Source organism: Hemiscyllium ocellatum, chromosome 1 (assembly GCF_020745735.1).
Source record: "Hemiscyllium ocellatum isolate sHemOce1 chromosome 1, sHemOce1.pat.X.cur, whole genome shotgun sequence".
NCBI classification, from domain to species: domain Eukaryota; kingdom Metazoa; phylum Chordata; class Chondrichthyes; order Orectolobiformes; family Hemiscylliidae; genus Hemiscyllium; species Hemiscyllium ocellatum.
The window spans coordinates 83627621-83650274 of record NC_083401.1 but is presented as its reverse complement, the minus strand read 5'-3'; the positions used below and the strand labels follow the sequence as shown (position 1 = coordinate 83650274).

Below are 22654 nucleotides of genomic sequence, written 5' to 3'. Positions count from 1 at the left end.
CTATTTATGTACTTTGAGATAACTGCACAGAGCCTAGTTATACCTCAAAAAAAATCCTTAGATGGAGGTCTTTCCTCATTGCACCTTGGCAGCCTCCCCTAGTTTTAGTGCATACCTCAGCACATAGTCCTGGACCTTGGAATGTGTAGTCTGTAACACTCAGTTGATGTCAACTCTTTATACTGGAAGACCAACAGGTCTCAGGCAAACCAAAGAGCATCGTTCACCGAATTGATCACCCTGCAGGTGCAGTTGATGTTTGTCTCAATGTGTGTTCCAAATAACAGCCCATAGAGCACAGAGTGCACTGTTATGGAGTTGCACGGGACAAACCTTGACAAAGACCACTGCATCTCTGTCCAGACCATTTTTGCAAAGGCACGTTCCAGAAGAAGAGTGACAAGTCTCTTCACCAGTGCAGCTTCTTGAAGGGCACCATGTGGTGGCACACTTAGACCAGATGTGCACAGGATTTGAAGGGCAGTGCCCTTCTCACCACCAACCAACTTAAGCCTTGGTATTGTTGGACATTTGTGATAATGAGGCATTTTACCAAATTATTTTAATGGCCTGTTCAGGGAACAATGCAACAGGATCCACCCTCTCCTTTTCCTGCAGGGTCTGTTATATGTTGGCTACTTCCTGATGGACTTGTAGTCAAAGGGAATTTTCTTTGCAGATTGTTCCAGGAAGGAAAGCTGAAACTGAACGGTCCAACTACTTTGAGCTATCCTTTGCAACAAGGCCATCCTGTACAAAACCAGGGACAGATAGAATCTACTTGGTATTTACATTCCAAGGGTCTATGCACAGCTTATGCCCGAAACGTCGAATTTCCTATTCCTTGGATGCTGCCTAACCTGCTGTGCTTTAACCAGCAACACATTTTCAACCTTGATGCAGTCACACACAAAGGTGGCCAACAAGATGAAGGCAGCATTGAGTATATCTTTCTCCTGCTTATGTACATGATGTTCCTGTGAACACGATCCATCTTTGATTTCAAAATGAATGGAAAATAGTTCAGGTGACTGCAAAGGCACAGATTCAGCAAATGGGCCCGACCTGCACAATGTGCAGCTTCACCAAGAATACCTCACACCTGATGACCAGGTTTTTAGCGCATGGAGAGGGAGCAGTGCTCCCATAAATCCAGTTTCTTCTGGTCAACAATAATTATAATGATGCCAACAGCATGGGTTCAATTCCCACACTGGCTAATGTTACCATGAAGGACACTGCTCCTCAACCTCTCCCTTCCACTGAGGGCTGGTGGCCAACAGGTTATACCAAAGCCTGCCATTTCTGTCTAATGAGAGAACAGCCCTATGGTCCAGTTTGACTATGGTAACCTAACCATTATCTTTTATTCTAATCCAGTGTTTTGCTGACGCTGATATTTCCCTATGCTCAGTTAAAAATTATTATTTTTCCTCAGGGGAATAACAATTTCTACTGTTCATTGCAGTCACAATCAAAAATTTCCTATTTATGAAAAACAATTAGCAGTCTTCTCTGCAATTTTAAATAGATTTGTAATTTTGTTACAGGTTAGCTTTTTTCTTAATTCATCTATATGTGCGAACATATTTTAAACTGAATACTGACTATTTTGTATTTAGATAATGTTACATGAAGAAATACTTTCTACAAGCAATGTAGTTGCATTATGAGTATTTGATGTGGCATTCATCAAGTGAATAGGTGACCACAGCAAAAAGATTGCAGGAATTAACTATAAAACACATTTTCTGATCAATAAACTGAAAAATCTGTGAGAAGAATGTAGTAAATTATCAATGAAGTTACTGACTTGGTTGACAACACCCAGCTTTACAAATACTGGAAAAATTGAAGCCATTCTTTTCAGTATCAGCTCCACAATCCATTCCAACCTATCGACTTCACCCATCCCTGGCAACAGTCTGAGCTGAAACCACTTTTGAGTTTGGTGTCACAAATAATTCTGAAATGAGATTTTGATCTCATATATAGTTTTCATTATGATTGCCTCTTTCCGCACTTGACTTTGCACTTGCCTCAATTCTGCTGCTGAAACCCTCATTTATACCTTTTATTACCTCCCAGACTTGACTACTTGAATGCACTCATGGCTCGTCTGTCTCATTCTAGCTTCTGGAAATTTAATTCCATCTAAAACTCAACTGCTGTTTCTTAACTCTCACCAAGTCATTTTCCCCAACTGCCCGTGCTCACTTACTCTGGGTCAAGCAGTTCCTTAAATTTAAAGTTCACGTTCCTTGGCCGGGCCCCTCCCTACTTCTAACTTCTTTCAACCTCACAATCCTTAAATACCTGGACTCCTCTAATTTTGTCCTATTGTGCATTCCTTATTATACTTGCTTCACTATTAATCACTGTGCATTCAGTTGTTTAAGCACTAAACTTGGGAATTCCTTCCCTACACCTCTGCAACTCTCTAACTTGTTTTCTTCCTTTAAGACATTTCTTAGAAGCTGCCTCTTCGACTAAACGGCACGGTGGCACAGTGGTTAGCACTGCTGCCTCACAGCGCCAGAGACCCGGGTTCAATTCCCGACTCAGGTGACTGACTGTGTGGAGTTTGCACGTTCTCCCCGTGTCTGCGTGGGTTTCCTCCGGGTGCTCCGGTTTCCTCCCACAGTCCAAAGATGTGCGGGTCAGGTGAATTGGCCATGCTAAATTGCCCGTAGTGTTAGGTAAGGGGTAATGTAGGGGTATGGGTGGGTTTCGCTTCGGCGGGTCGGTGTGGACTTGTTGGGCCGAAGGGCCTGTTTCCACACTGTAAGTCTAATCTAAAAATCTAATCTAAACATTTGGTCATCTGATCTAATATCTTGCCTGGCTCAATGTTGTATTTTATCTTGTAATGTTGCTATGAAGCACCTTGAGACACATCATTACCTTAAATGTGCTATGTAAATTATTGTAAATAAAGAGGGCATTTTCTCAACTATACCCTTAAGCATCAATTTCTTTCAGTGAGAAATCATTTAAGTTCAGTGTTCTTCTGGTATTATTTTCCTGCTAAAATTTTCAAAATGCAATCTCACTAACATTTTAAGTGTATATTAAATCCTTCCATAAACCTCTTTGTCTGGCTGCACCTCTCTTCCTTTCAAAGGTCTCTTTAAAACTTAATTCTTCCTCAGTACCTTCAACACTCTGATTTGTTAAATATCTTCCAGAGGTTCTGATATGTTTAGATTACTATGTGCAGGGTATTATTAATTTGCCCATAAGGAGGTGGAAGAAGAAGGATGAGCAAGACAGTAGAAAACAGGATAATGAAAGAGAAGGGGAAAGGAGATGGGAAAGGGAAAAAATGTGAAAGGGTGTTGAAAAAGAGAGGGATTTTGTTTTACCTCCATTTGTGAGAACAAATGATGCTTTGGTTTTGCAAAATCTTGCATCATAATTTGGACTATTGGGTTTTTCAAGATATTTGAAAGAGTAGTCCCAACCTTTTTCTCATTAGTTCTTCTCTAATTAGTTCTTTTCAAATATTTTTCCAACTACATTTTAAAACTTCCTCATCCCTGATATTATTCTGGTAAACCTCTTCAGTACATTGCTATCCTTCCTGTATTGTGTTGCCCAAGTTGAGCATTGTATACCAGCTGATGGAACCAGAGTTTTGTAAAGGTTATTATGATTTTCTTTTTTTCTTAAGTTCAATCACCCACATTCACAAAGCTAAGTGTCTAACATGCTTTCTTAATTGCCTTTGCAACTTTATCTCCCCTTTTTGAAAATCTTGTGAATCTCCACACCCAATTCCCTCTGTTCCTGCATCCCACTTAAAATGATACTATTTTGATATGTTGCCTTCTTTTATTTTTCCTAAATCACATTTTTTTTCTCACTTGCCTATATTAAATTGTATTTAGGGGTATTGTAGATGTTTGTTATTGAACTAGTAATATAGCCTGTACTAACCAGCTTAAAAAAATGAGTTCACATCCCAGCCTAGAAATTCAGAATGTTACATTCAGTGAAATGCTGTGGTCAGTGGATCATAATACAATGTAACGTTTTCTTTGGCACTAAAATGCACGTTGTGGCATACACTTCTCATATAAGTCAATCCTAACCCATTTTTTAGCTCAGAAATGTATGCTATGCTTGACTTATAAGTGATACAGGCCATGTTTCCAAGATGATGTGTGGGGTCAGTGTTTACAAGAAGATATGTGGGAATTTATTTAACATAAATACACATAAAGCAGACCATGTATTTTCATTGACAAACAAAAATGAGTCCTCCTGCAAAAGGAATGAAATACAAAGTTGGCCGACTGGCCTGTTTCCACGCCCTGGGAATTTTATGTATTCTATCTATGTTAGTTTCAAACTGAAAGTTGTAAAATCTGCTAACTCTTCGATAACTGAACTACAGCAAGAGAATTCTGAATTAGTGAAAAAACTAGCAGAAGAATGAAAGTTCCCTAAGATCAAATGTGTCAGAAGAACAGGAATTAGTCATTAGCCTGATGTTGAGAAGTGTGTGTCAGAATAGTTGTTAAAAAATCATTTAAATGTTTGTATTGTCACAAGGAATGCAATGTACACATCAACTTAAATGAGCCAAATTAAACTTGAGTCCAGCAAAGATTTCAGAACAATGACTAGTTAGTGCAGCCATTGTATGAACTGAAAATATTAGTGTTGTCACAGGAAAAAGTGAGGACTGCAGATGCTGGAGATCAGAGCTGAAAATGTGTTGCTGGAAAAGCGCAGCAGGTCAGGCAGCATCCAAGGAGCAGGAGAATCGACGTTTTGGGCATGAGTTCTGAAGAAGGGCTCATGCCCGAAACATCAATTCTCCTGCTCCTTGGATGCTGCCTGACCTGCTGCGCTTTTCCAGCAACACATTTTCGGCTGTTGTCACAGGAAGCCAAGATCACTCTACAACAACCAAAAGAATTCTGCCAAAATTTCCAATGATTCAATGTCCGACAGCAACAACAATACAGATACTCATTTACCTCACATATGCAACAGGAATTAAACACATGAATTTCAAAATATCCAGCAATTGAGCATTCATATCATTCAAAACAAAATCACAACATGCAATTCTATGGATGGGAAAGAATGATTTATTGTGAAGGAATAATTCTGACACTAAAAGCACCATATTTGATCTGGAACAGAATCATTGGGGTGATGCCACAGGGAAAGCTTGATGAACCCTTAGTAAAGATATCACACATGATGAATTTGAGTTTATAAAGTACTAATGATTGTGGTTCAAACTAACCTTGTAGAACTATTTGATTCAATAAAATATGACACGTTGATTTCAGATCTGGACTTTTTTTTAAAGAAAAAAGTTATTAACAACAAAGGTAACCATGGAGTAGTTACGTTGTCATTTAAAAACTGAACTGTGCTATCTGGTTAACTGATGTGATCCATGGAAGTAAATCTACTGTCCTTGTGCAGTCTGAGGTCTCGATCAGGTCAGCCAATGGCCAAGAAGTGGCAGGTGGTGTTTAATTTAGATAAGTACAAGGTGTTTCATTTTGGAAAGGCAAACAAGGGTTGAAATTATACAGTTAATGGTAGGGCCCTGGGGAATGTTGTTGAACAGAGGGACCTAGGGGTGTAGGTTCATTGTTCTTTGAACGTACTGTTGCAAGTAGTAAGGGTGGTGAAGAAGGCTTCCCTTTATAGGTCAGAGCATTGAGTATAGAAGCTGGGATGTCATGTTGCGACTGTACAAGACATTGGCAAGGTGACTTCCAGAATACAACGTACATTTCTGATCATCCTGTTATTAAACTAGAAATTGTACAGAAAAACAATTACAATGATGCCAGCACTGGAGGGTTTGAATTATAAGGAGAGGCTGGATTAATGAGGACAGAGTGGTAGACATGATCTGTATGAACACCAGTAAGGCATTTGGCAAGGTTTCTCATGGTAGGCTGGTTAGCAAGGTTAGACCATGTGGATTACTGGGAGAGATTACTATTTGGATACACAACTGACACAAAGGACGTGGTGGAGGGTTGCTACTCAGACTGGAGACCTGTGAACAATGAAGTGCTACAAGCATTGATGCTGGGTCCACTGCTTTTTGTCATTTATATAAATGATTTGGATGTGAGCATAAGAGGTATGGGTGGTAAGTTTGCAGATGACACCAAAATTGGGGGTGTAGTGGACAGTGAAGAGGGCCACCTCAGAATACAATGGGATCTTGATCAGGTGGGCCGATGAGCCAAGAAGTAGCAGAAGGAGTTTAATTTTAGATAAATGTAAAATGCTGCATTTTGGAAAGTCAAATTGGTGCAGGGCTTATACACTTAATGGTAAGGTTCTGGGGAGGAGTTGTTGCTGCTGTTGTCGCTGTAGTCTTACCAGACTATAGGGATTGCTCTCATTTTGAGAGAAGCGACTGGTGGTGATTTAACCTAAGGGCCAGCAGACGTCAAGCGAGGGAAGAGGTTGAGAAGGAGAGTCCTTCATGGTAACCTCAAACTGTTGATGGGAATTGAACCCAACTGTTGGCATCATTCTGCTCTGCAAACCACAATCCAGCCAACTGAGCTAAACAGATTCCCTCCTGGGGAGTGTTACTGAACAAAGAGACCTTGGAGCGCAGGTTAATAGTTACTTGAAAGTTGAGTCGCAGGTAGACAGGATAGTGAAGAAGGCATTTCATATGCTTTCCTTTATTTGTCAGTGCAATGATTAATGGAGTTGGGAGGTCGTGTTGTGGCTGTACAGGGCATTGGTTAGGCCACTTTTGGAATACTACATTCAATTCTGGTCTACTTGCTGTAAGAACGGTGTTGTGAAACCTGAAAGAGTTAAGAAAAGATTTACAAGGATATAGCCAGGGTTGGAGGGTTTGAACTAAAATAATGAGGACCTGAATAGGGTAAATAGACAAGGTCTTTCCCCAGGGTAGGGGGAGTCCAAAACTGGAGGGTATAGGTTTAAGGTGAGATGGGAAAGATATAAAAGGGGCCTAAGAGGAACATTTTCACGCAGAGGGTGGTGCACGTATGGAATGAGCTACCAGAGAAAGTGGTGGAGGCTGGTACAATTGCAGCATTTAAAAAGCATCTGGATGGGTATGTGAATAGGAAAAGTTTAGAGGAATATGGGCCAAATGCTGGCAAATGGGACTAAATTAATTTCGGATATCTGACTGGCATTGACGAGTTGGACTGAAGAGTTTGTTTCTGTGCTATACGTCTCTATGACTGGGACTTCTTTCCCTACAGCATCAGCAGCTGAGTGGTGACTTTATAGAGGATTATAAAATCATGAAGGTCACAACCAAAATCTTTTACCTAGGCTAGGGAAGTCCAAAATTAGAGGGCATAGGTTTAAGATGAAAGGGGCAAGATTTAAAAGGGATTGGGGACAACTTTTTAACACTGATAGTAGTGCATGTATGGAATGAGCCGCCAGAGGAAGCGGTAGGTACAGTTACAAAATTTAAAAGACATTTGAGCAGGTACTTGAACAGGAAAGTTTTAAAGAGATTTAGGACAAATGGGATAGTTTAGAATACCTGGTCAACATGGGCAATTTGGACAAAAGGGGCTGGTTCTGTGCTGTATGACTATGATTGACATCTGAATCTTAATTGCTGTCTGAAATAGACCAGAAAGCTACTCTCTTATATGGAAATGCTGCAATAAATTGCTTTAATGTTGCATGTGTGTATATTGTTAGAACTGATTGAAGTGGAGAGTTTTTCTCTTTTGACTTTAGCAGTGATTACAGGCTACTGTCTTTAGGTTGACAGTCGTTCTTCAATTTGATAGTTAATTGGGTGGACCCAGATCTTTTATTATGTTATGGACTAGGCCAGACCACTCAAAGCATTCTCAAGCTGGCAGCCCAAGCCATAACTTTGCGATTTGTTTCGGTAAGTATACAGTGAAAATTACTCGGATTAAGTTAGCAAGGTTGACTACCAGGTTTAAGACAACAAAATATTTATTCTGAAAATTACACAATGAAATATGAAGAACAGAATAAAGAACCTCTACAGAACTCAGTTATGCAAACTAGACTTAAGTATGCTATTCTGAATACATACAAGAGTCCCAATAAGCAAACCTCCTTTAAAACATAGTACAAAAAAAGGGGTCAGATGCTTACAGGTTGAAGTTAAAGGGCAGAAGAGAGAGTTTCCACACAGCTCACTGTTGAACTCCCAACCAGTTCTGAACTCGACTAAATTGCTCAGCTAGAGAGCTGACCGCTCCCCTTTCATTACACAGGTCACTTCTAAAACATGACCACTTTGGCTTGAAGTCTAATCTATTTACACATAAACAAAAGGCCTCTCAAAATCCTTTTCATCTCTGTATCAAACCAGTCTGATCGGAGCCCGGATTAGTGTTGCTGGAAGAGCACAGCAGTTAGGCAGTATTCAAAGAGCAGCGAAATTGACATTTCGGGCAAAAGCCCTTCATCAGGAATAAAGGCAGAGAGCCTGAAGTGTGGAGAGATAAGCTAGAGGAGGGTGGGGGTGGGGAGAAAGTAGCATAGAGTACAATAGGTGAGTGGGGGAGGGGATGAACGTGATAGGTCAGGGAGAAGAGGGTGGTGTGGATAGGTGGAAAAGGAGATAGGCAGGTAGGACAAGTCCAGACAAGTCGTGGGGACAGTGCTGAGCTGGAAGTTTGGAACTAGGGTGAGGTGCCCGGCCTGGTTTATTACCCCTCTAAACTAAATGAAGGTCAAGGAACTTGAGCCAAGGAACAGCTTTTAGAAAGAAAAGGACTAGCTTTGTGAGAATTATATCAGGATATTTTCTTTTGGAGTTTTTTTTTGTCTCTTCACTTCCATAGAGAGAAGGAAGTTTGCTGACCATAAGAAAATTCTGACTTCACTGCCCTTGCAGGACTGCAGCAAAATGTAACTACATCAACATCATGGCTGTTGTCAAGCAATGTTTCTTAAACATGCACACTTTGCTCTGTCACGTTATGGAGCAGTCTTGTACAACTGCAAATATACCACACAATCCCAATGTGTTTTCTCTTAGTTTGCTAAACACTCCTGGTACTTTAGCCTTATTAGAAAGTGTATGACTTCATTCCAGTTTGTCATCCAAAAAAGAAAATAAGTGTTCCCTCTTCCAAAATTTCATATTCTTTGACTAATCCATTCAATAGTTTGCAACTGCCTGCACAACCAATGGAAGAACTGAGTTGCTGCAGTGCACTCTGTAAATATTATACATTGCATTTATGGTATGATGGTGATGTATAGGATGAATGTTTAGGCTAGTGGATCAACAAATTATCAAGCAGATTGTTTTATCTTGGGTGATATTGAGCTCTTGAATACTGCAGCTGTATTCATGAAGACAAGTGAAGAAAATCTGCTACTGTTCTGACATGTGCCCGTTCAATGATTGAGTAATTTGGAGTGTTGGGAAGTGAGCCATGTGTGCACTAAAGCAGCTTCTGACTTAATGTACTAGCCATTGCATTTATGTAGTTAGTCCTGTTGAGTTTCAGTTAATGCCAACCCCCAGGATATTGTTGGGGTGGTTAGTAGTAATATCTAAGATTAGGCTTTCCCTTGGTGAATATTACCTTAGCAGTAATGGGTGCAAATGTTATTTCAACTTTCACCTGGATATTATTCACATCTTGCTGCGTGTGAGAACGAATGCTTATGAATTGTGAACAAAGTGCATTCTAAACCTCAGCTTTGTTAAGTGATAAACTTTTGTTATGATTTCAGCTGGCCATCTGACCTTTGAATGTCGAAATTTTGTCCGCGTGGATCCGAAAAAAGATATTGTTTTAGATGTCAGTAGTACCAGCAGTGAGGACACGGAGGACGAAGAAGAGCTTCGGCAGCTGCAGGATATTATTAATAAAAAAGGTATGATACCATGCTGCATAATGAAAGTAAGCATTATGATTTGCAGTTTCCCTGTGTTTTTAATTCATCTCAGTAAGTCTGGCACTTATCATTGCTCCATGATGGACTGATGTTGGTTTAATGTAACTAAATGGCTTGCTCAATCATTTAATTGGGCATTTAGGAATCAATCATGTCAAGCTAAAGTCCTGTCTATGACAGAAAAGTTGCCCGGATGTCAGGTATCCTCAAGCAATGAGGCACATGGGAGTAGAACTATGATACCTCTAGCCACAACCTTTCAGTCCTCCACAGATGTAAGAGTGACACCAGAAGACCAAAGGTTTGAAATTATGGCAGTTCACCACCTCCTTCTGGGCACCAATTAGGGATGAGCAACAAATGTATGCCTTGTTTGCAAAGCTCGCATCCTAATTTTTTAAAAAGACATCAATTTTTATCATCTTTTCATAGTAAGAACGATACAGCACAAGAACAGGTCCTATGGCCTGCCAAGCCTGTACCATGACATTTTGCCCTTTCTTATTAAAACTCTTCACTTACAGGATTTGTATCCCTCTCTTTCCTTCCTATTCACTTATTAGTCTGGGTATTTCCTGAAGGCTGCTTTTGTGTCTGCTTCCATCACCACCTCTGGCGCTCCAGGCGCTCACTATCTTTTGTGTGAAAAAGGTGCCTTTTAAATTTCCCCCTCGCATCTTGAACCTGTGTCCCCTAGTAATTGGCCCCTGCACTCTGGGGGGAAAAGGCCTTATACTTTCCACTCTATCCATGCTATTTGCAATCTTATAAACTTCTGTTAGGTTGCCCTTCGTTCCTGTCAAAACAAATCCAGCCTATCCAACTTTTCTTCATAGTTAAAAACACCCCATACCAGGAAACATCCTGGTAAACCTTTCCTGTACCCTCTCGAAAGCATCCACATCCTTCTGGTGTGGTGACCAGAACTTTACACAATATTCCAAGTGTGGTCTAACTAAAGTTCTGTAAATTCTATTATGGCATAATTTGTCCATCCTTATACTCAGTGCCTCTTCCAAAGAAGGCAAGCATGCCATAAACCTTTTTTATGACCTTATCTACCTGCACTGACACCTTCAATGGTCTGTGGACCTGCACACACAGATCCTTCTGCCATTCACTGTATAATTTCCACTTGACCTTCCAAAATGCATCACCTCCCATAGTAAACTCCATTTGCCATTTTTCCTGCCCAGGTCTCCTGCTGATCTATATCCTGCTCTATCCTCTAACAGTCCTCCTCACTGTCTACAACTCAACCAATCTTTTTATTGTCCGCAAACTTACTAATTAGACCAGTTATGTTTTCCTCTAAATCATTTATGTATATCATGAACAGCAGAGGTCCCAGCACTGATCCTTGTCACCACTAGTCACAGCCCTCCATGCGGAAAAGTGTCCTTCCACTGCTACCCTCTGTCTCCTTTTGACTAAGCCAGCTCACCCCAGATACTATGTGACTTCACCTTTTGTACCAGTCTGCCATGAGGGACCTTGTTAAAGACTTTACTGAAGTCCATGTAGACAACATCAACCGATCTTTGCTGTTTTCCGTCATCAATCATCTTCAACTACTGGATGTCTCAAAGCACTTTACAGCCAATGTAGCACTTTTTGAAGTGTTGTGGCAGTTATAATGCACTTGGCAATTTTTTTTAAGTGGCAATATGATAATGATCAGTTAATCTGTTTGGTGGTATTGAGTGAAAGATGAATATTACCCAGCACATCAGCAATAACTCCTGTTCTTCAAAGTACTTCCCTCAGATATTTTATAGCCACCTAAGCAGGGTTAAAGTCTTTTTCAAAAGATGGCATCTCTGACAGTGTGTTACTTACTCCATACTACACTAGAATGGCAGATGTGAGTTTAGTCCTCAAACCTTAGAATGGGACTTAGAGGTTAGTATGTTAGCAATAGGCTCAGAGCTGTTTCAGTGTTTGGGATTTTCTATTATTAGACTAAATTGTGTCAGTGGTGGGTGTATCATTACAAGCAGGATCAATCAGGCTGGTAGCTCTATGAGTAACATCCTCTACAGAGCTGAAAGTGCTGCTTGGACAGCAGCACCAGTGTCTTGGAGCAGCAGATGGTGGTGAGTGCCACTGGAGGAGATGGTACGTGAGGTTAGCGACAGAATTGGGGGGGTGGCTTTCAGCAGAGATTTCTTTCTCCCCATGCTAAGGGCCCAACCACCTCACCAATTCTTCTTTCCCAATACTGCTAGCTGACCACTCCATGTTACCAATTCGACAAGCTGCCACTTTCTTAACCTGCTAGGAACACAAATATTTGGGGCAGTGGTGTGACAAAGCCCTTAAATGATCATTAATTGAACACCTAAGGGCCTTAACTGTACTTATTCACTTAACTTCTGAGGTGATGGCAAGTGGGCAAATGTCTCTCCAATGCCAACCTGACCAATTATTGCTCTTCCAGTCATCTTCCACTGTAATTCTTAGGAGAGAAAATTCAATGTGTCTCACAAGCTTCATCAGATTATTTGAAATAATGGAGGAATATAAGACATAGATTATTTTATCAAATGAAAAGATCGTATGTAATAGATTCACTAGCTCATGGGACAGTGGCAGTATGGATTCAAAATTAACCAAAGGCCTTTAAGTAGTGATTAAAAATTAATGATTATTTTTCAGACTGTAAGGAAGTAAAAAGCTCCCCTTATGATCACCAAGAGTTGGCCTCACCTTGATTTATATTCATAATCTGAACTTGGGTGTACAGGCACAGTTGTACAAAAGAAAGGAAGTCATGCCAAATCCTTATAAATCGCTGAATAGCTGTAGTACTGTGCCTAACATTTAGCACCACACTGTCAAAGGATATCAAAGTCTTGGAAAGGTACGTAAGAAATCTACTGGAATAGTACCAGGAATGACTGACTTCAGTTCTGTGGAGAAACTGAGATAATTCTATGAAGACCAAAGAAGATTATTCGGGAGATTTTATACAGGTATTCAAAGTTGAAGGTCAGTTATAGAAGCCAATACCACCTACATAACCAAAAAAGTCCAAGAAGTGGCAGGAAAAATTAAGAGTGAATGTAGTGAAGGAGACCAAAATTGCGTACAATCCTCCAAGTGTGATCTCCCCTAGACCCTATATAGCTGCAGCAAGAGTTTCTTGTTCCCATACTTAAACCATGCTGAAATGAAGGTCAATATACCGTGTGCCTTCCTAACTGCTTGTTGTACCTGCAAGCTTGCATTCAGTGACTAGTATAAATATATATTACATTTATAAAGGGACCTATCACCATTTAAATAATACTCTACCTTTTGTTTTCCTACAGAAATGGATAATATCACATTTATCCACATTATACTGCATTTACCTTATGTTTGCATACCCATTCAACTTGTCTGAATTAGAGTCCTCGAGATGTACAGCACGGAAACAGACCCTTCGGTCCAACTCGTTCATGCTGACCAGATATCCTAACCTAATCTAGTCTCATTTGCCAGCACTTGGCCCATATTCCTGTAAACCCTTCCTATTCATGTACCCATCCAGATGCCTTTTAAATGCTGCAGTTGTACCAGCCTTCTTCCTCTGGCAGCTCGTTCCATACACGCACCACCCTCTGTGTGAAAAGGTTACTCCTAAGGTCCCTTTTTATATCTTACCCCTCTCGCCCTCAACATATGCCCTCTAGTTCAGGACTCCCCCCACTCCAGAAAAAAGACCTGTCTATTTATCCTATCCATCCCCCTCTATAAGGTCACCCCTGAGCCTTTGACGCTCCAGGGAAAATAGCCTCAGACTGTTGAGCCTCTCCCTATAGCTCAAACCCACCAACCCCAGCAACATCCTTGTAATTCTTTTCTAAACCCTTTCAAGTTTCACAACATCCTTTCGTTAGGAAGGAGATCACAGATTGCCCTGAAGTCTCTACATCCTCCTCACCATACACACATCCACCCAGTTTTGTGTCATGAATGAACTTGGAAATATTACATTTACTTCCCTCATCCAAATCGTAAATGTAATGGCACAGTGGTTAGATTCTCTTGACAAATTATGTATGTATATGGGAGTATATCTTGACCAAGTCTGCATTATTTCTGGCTGTACTAACATTTTTAAATTTCACTCATGAGATTAGGGCATCTCTGGCTGACCAGTATTTATTACTCAATCCTTGTTGCCCTTGAGAAGGTGATGGTAAATTGCCTTCATGAACCACTGCAGTCCACATGTTATAAGTTGACCCACAATGCCCTAAGAGAGGGAATTCCAAGATTTTGACCAAACAACACTGAAGAAACAGCAGGACAGCAAACACATGGGGACACCACAACCAGCAAGGCCCCCTCCAAACCATACTGATCATCCTGACTTATCTTTTACCTACTTTAATTTTCTAATTTTGAACTTATTCAATGCAAAAAGCTATTGCTTTCCTGCATTCGTAGATTTTCTAGAATGCTATCCCTGGGTAGTTCAGAATTTCATTGAAATGGAGCTCTTGATTAGAATCTGTACATGTAATGGGGACGGTAATAAACCAATTGGGTAGTTAATAGAAAATGGGGTAAATCTGGATAAATGCAAGATATTGCATTTTGGCGCAACAAATAAGGGTAGGACTTGCACAATTAACAGTAGGGCCTTGGGTAATGTAGAACAGAGGGACCTCGGGTGCAGGTACATAATTCTTTGAAGTTTGCGTCACATATGGATAGAGTGGTGAAAAAGGCGTTTGGCACACTTGCCTTCATTGCTCAGTCATTTGAGCATAGGAGTAGGGAAGTTATATTGAGATTGTACAGAACATTGGTGAGGCCTTTTCTGGAATACTGTGTCCAGTGCTGGTTGCCCGGTTATAGGAAGGATATTATCAAGCTGGAGAGGGTTCAGAAGAGATTTACCAAGATATTGCTGAGTATGAAAGGTTTGAGTTAGAAGAAAGACTGAATAGGCTGGGACATTTTTCACCGGAGTGTCAGAGATTGAGAGGCGATCTGGTAGAAGTTTATAAAATTATGAGAGGTGCAGGTAGAGTTAATGGTAGTTGCCCTTTCCCTAGGATGGGGGATTTCAAGAAGAGGGGGACCATTTTTAAGGTGAGAAGAGAGAGATTTAAAAAGTACATAAGAGGCAAATTCTTTACACATCTTCACATGTGGAATGCACTTCCTTAGAAGGTGGTGGATGGTGGATGTGGGTACAATTACAATGTTGAAAAGACATTTGGATAAATTGTGAGTAGGACAGGTTTGGAGGGATATGGGCCAGGAGCAGGCAGGTGGGACTAGTTTAGTTTGGAACAGTGTTTGGCATGAACTGGTTGGACCAAAGAGTCTGTTTCCATGTTGAATGACCGTGGCTGTAAAATAGCATGAACAGTGGGTTTTTGTTGATAGTGGAGTAGGCATCCGAATCCAAGTTGTAAAGGAAATGGAGTTTCCCATCATCCATTTACAAAATACTTTGATTTTTTTCGCTATTCTTACCAGGAATGTGGCATGGCTGGCAAGGCCAGTATTTTTGTCTATTTTTAATTGCCCTTGAACTGATTGACCATTTTAGGAACAGTTAAGAGTCAACCACATTACTTTGGATTTGGAATCGCATATAGGCCAAACCAGATAAGGATAACATACTTCTTTTCCTAAAAGATATTAGTGTACCAAGTTGGATTTTCCACAATTCGCAGTGGTTACTTGGTCATCAGTAGGCTACTTTTCTTTCAGTTGCTACTATGCCATCACTATTGATCACACAAGTTATACTTTCAAATAAACCTGTTAAACCTGGTGTTGTGTGATTTTTAACTTTGTCCACTCCAGTCCAACACTGGCACTTCCACATCAGTATTGATAGTTGTATAACAATGTATATAGACGAAAGCTAATATACCACCTAAAGACCAGATTACATAATTTTCAGGGTTGTGAGCTTACGTAGGTAATTTATAAGCTTAAACAGAGGAACTTGTGTCTTAAGTAATAGTTTGCTAAACTGTGATGAGTGACAACACAAATAAGATTTATCAACAAGATTAAATGTATCAATTTTTTAAATAGGTTTATGTTTGTTGCATATCACTATACTTCTACCCAGTGGTTTAACTAAGCCCAGGCTAGTTTCGAAGTAATAGTTAAAAGTAACAAGGTAGAATTATGTACTTTGTGTTTCTATCAAATAAAGTTCAGTGTGATGCATTGTAGAAGAGCATAAGAAACAGGAAGAGGAATAGATCATACAGTCGTACCTCTTAGGGACTTCTGCATCATATCCACTTGCCTGCCTGCCTGCCTGCCCTGTATCATTTGATTCTCTGAGAGACTAAAAGTGATCTGTCTCAGCCTTGCATGCATTCACCAAATCAATATGCATTTGTAGTAGGTCTTCCTTAATCTTATACACCTTTTATTTTGCCCTGATTTCAAGTCTCAATGCCAAAGTCAAAAAGCATTCTCAACTACTTCAGCACAATGTCTTTCCGTTATCTATATTGGCCACTTTTTGTAATATCTGAGTGGGATTATCAATGAGTGCTAAATTAAGGATAATTCTGGACATGTCAACTGGGAATAGGATTTGACTGACCAAACCCATTTCACATAATTCCTTTATACCCAATAGATTTTATCATGTTAGAGATGAAGTGATCTAGGAAGTGAAAGCTGAGTCTAAGCCAATGTGGTAAGTCCAACAGCAATTTGATTGGTAATTAAGTGGAGCTCTATTTCAGTCAGTCACTAAATTATGACTGATGTGTGTTACACCAGTTTATGACCTTTTTAAACCATGTAAAAGATATGATTTAGATACAAAACAGTTAATTGTCCAGACATTGTAAATCTTTTGACCGTCTTATTTAATACTTTTGTTTTACTTGATTATTTTTTAGAAACAAAAGAAACTGGTGTAAAGAATGAACACCACAAGAAGAAAAGGAAGGATAAGACAGACGAACACAGAAAAAGGTAATTGTGCTGCTGAATGGAAAATAAATTTGTACAGTGTAGCTGTACATAGTGACTGCAGTAGCTTTGAATTGGAGTCCCAAGTTGTGAGTGACAAACTTGTCATGCTCGATAGCATTCACAAAATGTCAATTACATTTTATGTGTCAAGATTAGTTGTTTATATAAAGTTTACTTGCCAACACAGATGTAACACATTTGGATTTCCAAGTAACAATGATAAAGTTTCAAACAAAAATTAAAGTGTGAGATGAGGGCTCATAAGATTGGGGGTATGGATAGTGGATTGAATAACTACAGGAATCAAAAGTTAGGAAAAGCAAGGCTGTAACTGGTAGAGTGCAGAAGGGTCAGCTATTTATAATCTATGTTAATGGCTGAAAATAAGAATCCGCCTAAGCGCCACATATGAACAACTCCGATTCCTGCATGAATGCCGAAAGATTCGAATCCTTCCACAATGTGTCAGATACGGACCACCAGTCAACAATCCACAAGCCAGAGACACAGCCAGACAGAACGGACTCAGGATGATCCAGGTAATGATTACAGATGCTCACTACAGACTCCACAAATACAGACAAGAAATTGCGCGCCAAAAATCATTAATTTTAAAAACTACCAATCAGGAATGGACCCGGACCATAGAACAGGCTGCCACCATAGTACAGAACAGGACCACACACCGCAAAAAAACGGCACTGAAAGAAAAAATGGCCAAACTAACACACAACGAAGAGGCCACCACAACACACACCTGGGTTAAAAACCTCTCCCACAGACAGCTCACAGACACGGAAAGAACAATACTGGCCAAGGGACTTAACTACAACCACAGGGACGCCAAGACAGCAGACTTCCTAGCAGCACTAGAATGCACACTCAGGAACAATGGATTGACAGAAGAGACACAACAAACAGTGAGACCAAGTATCGTACCTAGGATATCAAGGAAAAGACAAACACACAACCTCAACACCAAGGAGAAAGAAGCACTAAAATCATTAAGAAATGATAAGACCATAATCATACTACCAGCAGACAAAGGCAGAATGACTGTGATACTGGACAAATCAGATTACATTCAAAAAGCTGAACAACTACTTGCAGATACCAACGCCTACCAAAAGAGGGAGTTTGACCCCACTCCACAGCTCACCAATAGGATAAACAACACACTGAGGAATCTACAAAAAAACGGACAGATAACCAGGACTGACCTACAAAGAATGAAACCGGAAAGCAACAACACCCCCAGATTCTATGGACTATGTAAAGTACACAAACCAGACATCCCACTCAGACCCATAGTATCACTACCAGGGACACCATCACACAAACTGGCTAAAGAGCTACAACAGAAACTGAAACACCTGATCAGCGGATCCAGACACACTATACAGTCAACACAGGAATTCTTGGACATCATCAGAAATATACACATAGACAAGGAAGAAACCATGGTCTCATTCGATGTAACGGCACTGTTCACTTCTATTGACAAAACCCTAGCCAGAGAAACAATATCCAACCTGCTGGACATACATAACAGACAACAGGACGCTGAACCTATTAACAAAGACGACATACTTAAACGACTGGACCTGTGCCTCACAACACACTTCACATTCAACAACCAGATATATGAACAAATCAACGGAACACCCATGGGCTCACCGATCTCTGGACTCATAGCAGAAGAAGTAATGCAAAGGTTAGAAAAAACAGTTTTAACGTAATTACAACCCAAACTCTGGGTCAGATACATGGACGACACCTTTGTAATCATTAAAAACACAGAAATAGAGAACACACACCGGGTCATCAACGCCACACTCACAGGAATCCGATTCACGAGAGAGGAAGAAAAGGACAACCAGTTCCCATTCCTAGACGTGATGGTATAAAGAACACCGAACGGAGAATTCACCACGAAGGTATACAGAAAAGCACACACACAGACCAAGTCCTGAACTATGAAAGCAACCACCACCCCAGCACACACAAACGAAGTTGCATCAGGACATTATTCAAAAGGGCCACAACACACTGCAGCCCACCTGAACGACAAAAAGAGGAAGAAGAACACCTATACAAGGTATTCACCAAAACGGATACCCGCGCAATTTCATCAACAGATGCCTTAGGAAAAGACAACGAAATGAGGACATGCCACAACCCAAAGGACTGGCCACACTCCCGTACATCAGGAGCATTTCTGAACTGACAGCCAGACTGCTGCGACCACTAGGACTCATAACAGCACACAAACCAACAGCCACTCTCAGACAACAACTCACCAGGACAAAGGACCCGATACCCAGCATGAGCAAAACCAACATAGTGTACAAAATCCCATGCAAGGACTGCACAAAACACTACATAGGACAAACAGGAAGACAGCTAACAACCCGCATCCATGAACACCAACTAGCCACGAAACGACACGACCAGCTATCCCTAGTAGCCATACACTCAGATGACAAACAACACGAATTTGATTGGGACAACACCACTATTATAGGACAGGCCAAACAGAGAACAGCCAGGGAATTCCCAGAGGCATGGCACTCATCCACAAATTCTATCAACAGACACATCGACCTAGACCCTATATACCGGCCACTGCAGCGGACAGCAACTGACAAGCGGAAGCGGCAGATTCAAACCAGTATAAATGCCGGAGGAATCAGCACAGAAGCGCTTCACAGGAGGCTCCCAAGCACTGAGGATGTCACCTAGAAAGGGGACGAAACATTTGCAACAAAAACTCCCAGCTCGGCGAACAGAACCACAACAACGAGCACTCGAGCTACAAATCTTCTCACAAACTTTGAATAAGAATCCAAGAAAAATGTGTCTAGGTTTGCTGATGGTACCAAGCTAGGTGGGAAAGTATGCTGTGAGCAGGACCTAAGGAGATCACACAGAAATATAGACAAATAACTGAAGGGTAATAGTGTGGCAGATGGAATATAATATGGGGAAGTATAATGTCTGTGCTGTCATTGGGACAGGATCTATCTAGGGATGGTGATGGTGGTGTCTGAAATGTTGTCTCTTCCATGAGTATGACTGTGTCAGGCTGTTTGTTTCGTCTTTGAGACAGCTTTTCCAATTTTGGCACAGCTCCCAGGTGTTCATAACTAGGACTTGCAGGGTCAATCAGTTGTTTCTGCCATTGTCTTTACAAGTGCCAAGGTCAGTGCCAGGTAGTCTGTCAGTTTCGTGTCTTTGTTGAGACTTTGTAGTAATTGATATAATTGAGTGGCTTGCTAGGCCATTTCAGAGGGCATTTGAGAGTCAGCTACATTTGCTGTGGGTCTGGAATCCCATGTAGCCCAGACCAGATGAGGATGACATATTTCCTTTCACGGTCACCAGTAGATTCTTAATTCCAGATTTTTTTTAACTGAATTCAAATTTCACTATTTCCCATGGCAAGATTTGAAACCAAGTCTCTAGAAGATTAGCTGAGTTTCTGGATTCATTGTCTAACAATAATACCACTCAGCTATTGCTTCCCCATTTTATTTTGTCCATCAATTACAATACAGTCTTACTTTTTGGGATTCTAACTTTTCAGATCAGGTTTGTCCATTTTATTCTGTTCTAGGTGAAGTCCTAACTCCAGTTTTAGTTTTGAGATTTATGAACTATTTGCTAGTGAAAAATAACTGTCGTTTTCTGCAATTGCTCTCCCTGTGGTTATTATCTTTTGGAGTACCATTTCTTAAATAGGTTGAAACCAAAGCTAAAGAGCTCTTTTGTGAATGAAGAAAAAGTGTGATTCATCTCCCATGGAAAGCAAGTACCCATGTTGGAATCCAATCCTGTACTACCACTGAGTTAGGAGACATTCCATCTTACCTATGAAAGATTACAATGGCTGGAAATTAATTATGTTGGTCTTTACAGATCATATTCATCTAGTGAAGACTCAACTGGGAAAAAGAGCAAGAAGCAAAAGGTCCTTAAAAAGAAAAAGAAAAATAAGAAGAAAAGCAAGCACAAAAGTCACAAACACCACCAAAAAGCTAAGAAAAAGGAAAAGGACTCTCCATCCTCGTCAGACAGTTCGAGTTGTTCTTCAGATAGTGACTAATTATATAGTGTTAAAATCCTTTGGTTGTTCCGAAGACTGTTTTGTTTCTTTGCAAACTTTTTCGTGTGCAGGACATGGTTCACCATATTCATGAATATTTATTTGAGTCAGAGAAAACAGAATATTTAGCCATTATGAGCAATGTACCTTATAAAACATTGACATTTTTGTTGAAAATGTGTTTATTGCACAGATGACATTACACACGGTAGCTCAATGGTTAGCACTGCTGCCTCACAGCGCAGGGACCCAGTTTTGATTCCCGCCGAGGGCTACTGTCTGTGTGGAGTTTCCTCTGGGTGCTCCGGTTTCCTCCCACAGTCCAAATTGGCCATGCTAAATTGCCCATAGCCAGGGGTAAATATGGGGTAGGGGAATAGGTCTGGGTGGGTTACTCTTTGGTGTGAACTTGTTGGGCAAAATGACCTACTTCCATACTGTCGGGAGCCCAATTTAATTATTGGACAGCTGGGCTAAAATGGCTATTTTGATGATGCATTATCAAGATTACAGTTGTTTTCTGATGTAATAATTACTATTTGATGAATTAAATATATAAAGCAACATTCAGTAGCATTTCAATATTGTTACTACTTTTCTCATAGAATTGTCTATAGATCAGCCATATATGTCACTATATCTACAGGTTGTATTGTGATTTTCAGATCAGAGAAAATGGTGGCATTGTTGGCACTGTACCAGCAATCCAGAGGTGCCAACTAATGCTCTAAGGACATGGATTCAAATTCCACCGTGGCAGCTGATGCAATTTAAATTCAATTCATAAATCTGGACTTGAAAGCTCATTTTGTAATGTTGGCATGAAACTGTTGATTATTGTAAAACCATCTAGTTCACAAATACCCTGTATGTGTGGAAATCTACCATCTTAATTGGTCTGGTCTGAGACTCCATGTGATTGTGTCTTAACTGCACTCTGCAATGGCCCAGCTTCCCACTCAGCTGCAAGACAATTAAGCATGGGTAACAAATGCTGGCTTCATTAGTGATACTCACATTCCAGAAATAATTTTTAACTATTCTCTGTAACAATCTATGTTCATTTTTTAAACATTTCAATAAATGTACATATTACTTCATTTGTAAATTGTTTGTATACTTCTGCAGCAGCCTAATACATTACACATTACTGGCTTGCATAAACTTAACTCTTAACATTAAGTTCAAATATAAGAGCGTTTTAGACCACAGTACTGTCAATGATTTGGACTACTTGTAATTCTAACTCTATATTTGGTGAGTTGTAAAACATTAGACTTTTGTAAGAAGAACCAGGATCACAAATAGGCCGTCCACCCCTTGAACCTGTCGTATCATTACATGTGATTATGACTGATCTATGATCTAATTCCATGTAACTGCACTTTCCTATAACCACACATGAACCTGAGTACTGGGGCAATGATGGTGAGAGAAATTGTAGGGTCAGTGGGGGTTAATGAAGATGTGGCTACTGGAGTCAAAGAAGGATTTCTGATAGGGTCGGCAAGGATTAGGCTACCGGGATCAGCAATGACAAGATTTGAGGTGTCAGAAAGAACCTAGGAGCAAAGCATAGGTATGACTGTCAGCAAAGGAGAAAGACTGGGTGTTGAGGAATAAGCCATTTTATTGAGTGATTTGGGAGGGGTGAGTGGGATTGAGAACAGGTTACAAGGAATGAGTGGGGAATAGGCA

At 40.4% G+C, this 22654-nt stretch overlaps 1 protein-coding gene across 1 annotated transcript in view; it reads left to right on the top strand.

The window, feature by feature from the left end:
- The window catches only part of srek1ip1 (SREK1-interacting protein 1), a 28191-nt gene extending 6127 nt beyond the window's left edge, over positions 1 to 22064 (top strand). The window contains exons 4-6 of the mRNA XM_060823766.1: positions 9730 to 9873; positions 16776 to 16851; positions 20770 to 22064. Of these exons, the coding sequence (XP_060679749.1) occupies positions 9730 to 9873; positions 16776 to 16851; positions 20770 to 20956 (407 nt within the window). The 3' untranslated portion in view covers positions 20957 to 22064. The remainder of the gene's footprint in view (positions 1 to 9729; positions 9874 to 16775; positions 16852 to 20769) is intronic.
- Positions 22065 to 22654: the final 590 nt, after the last annotated feature.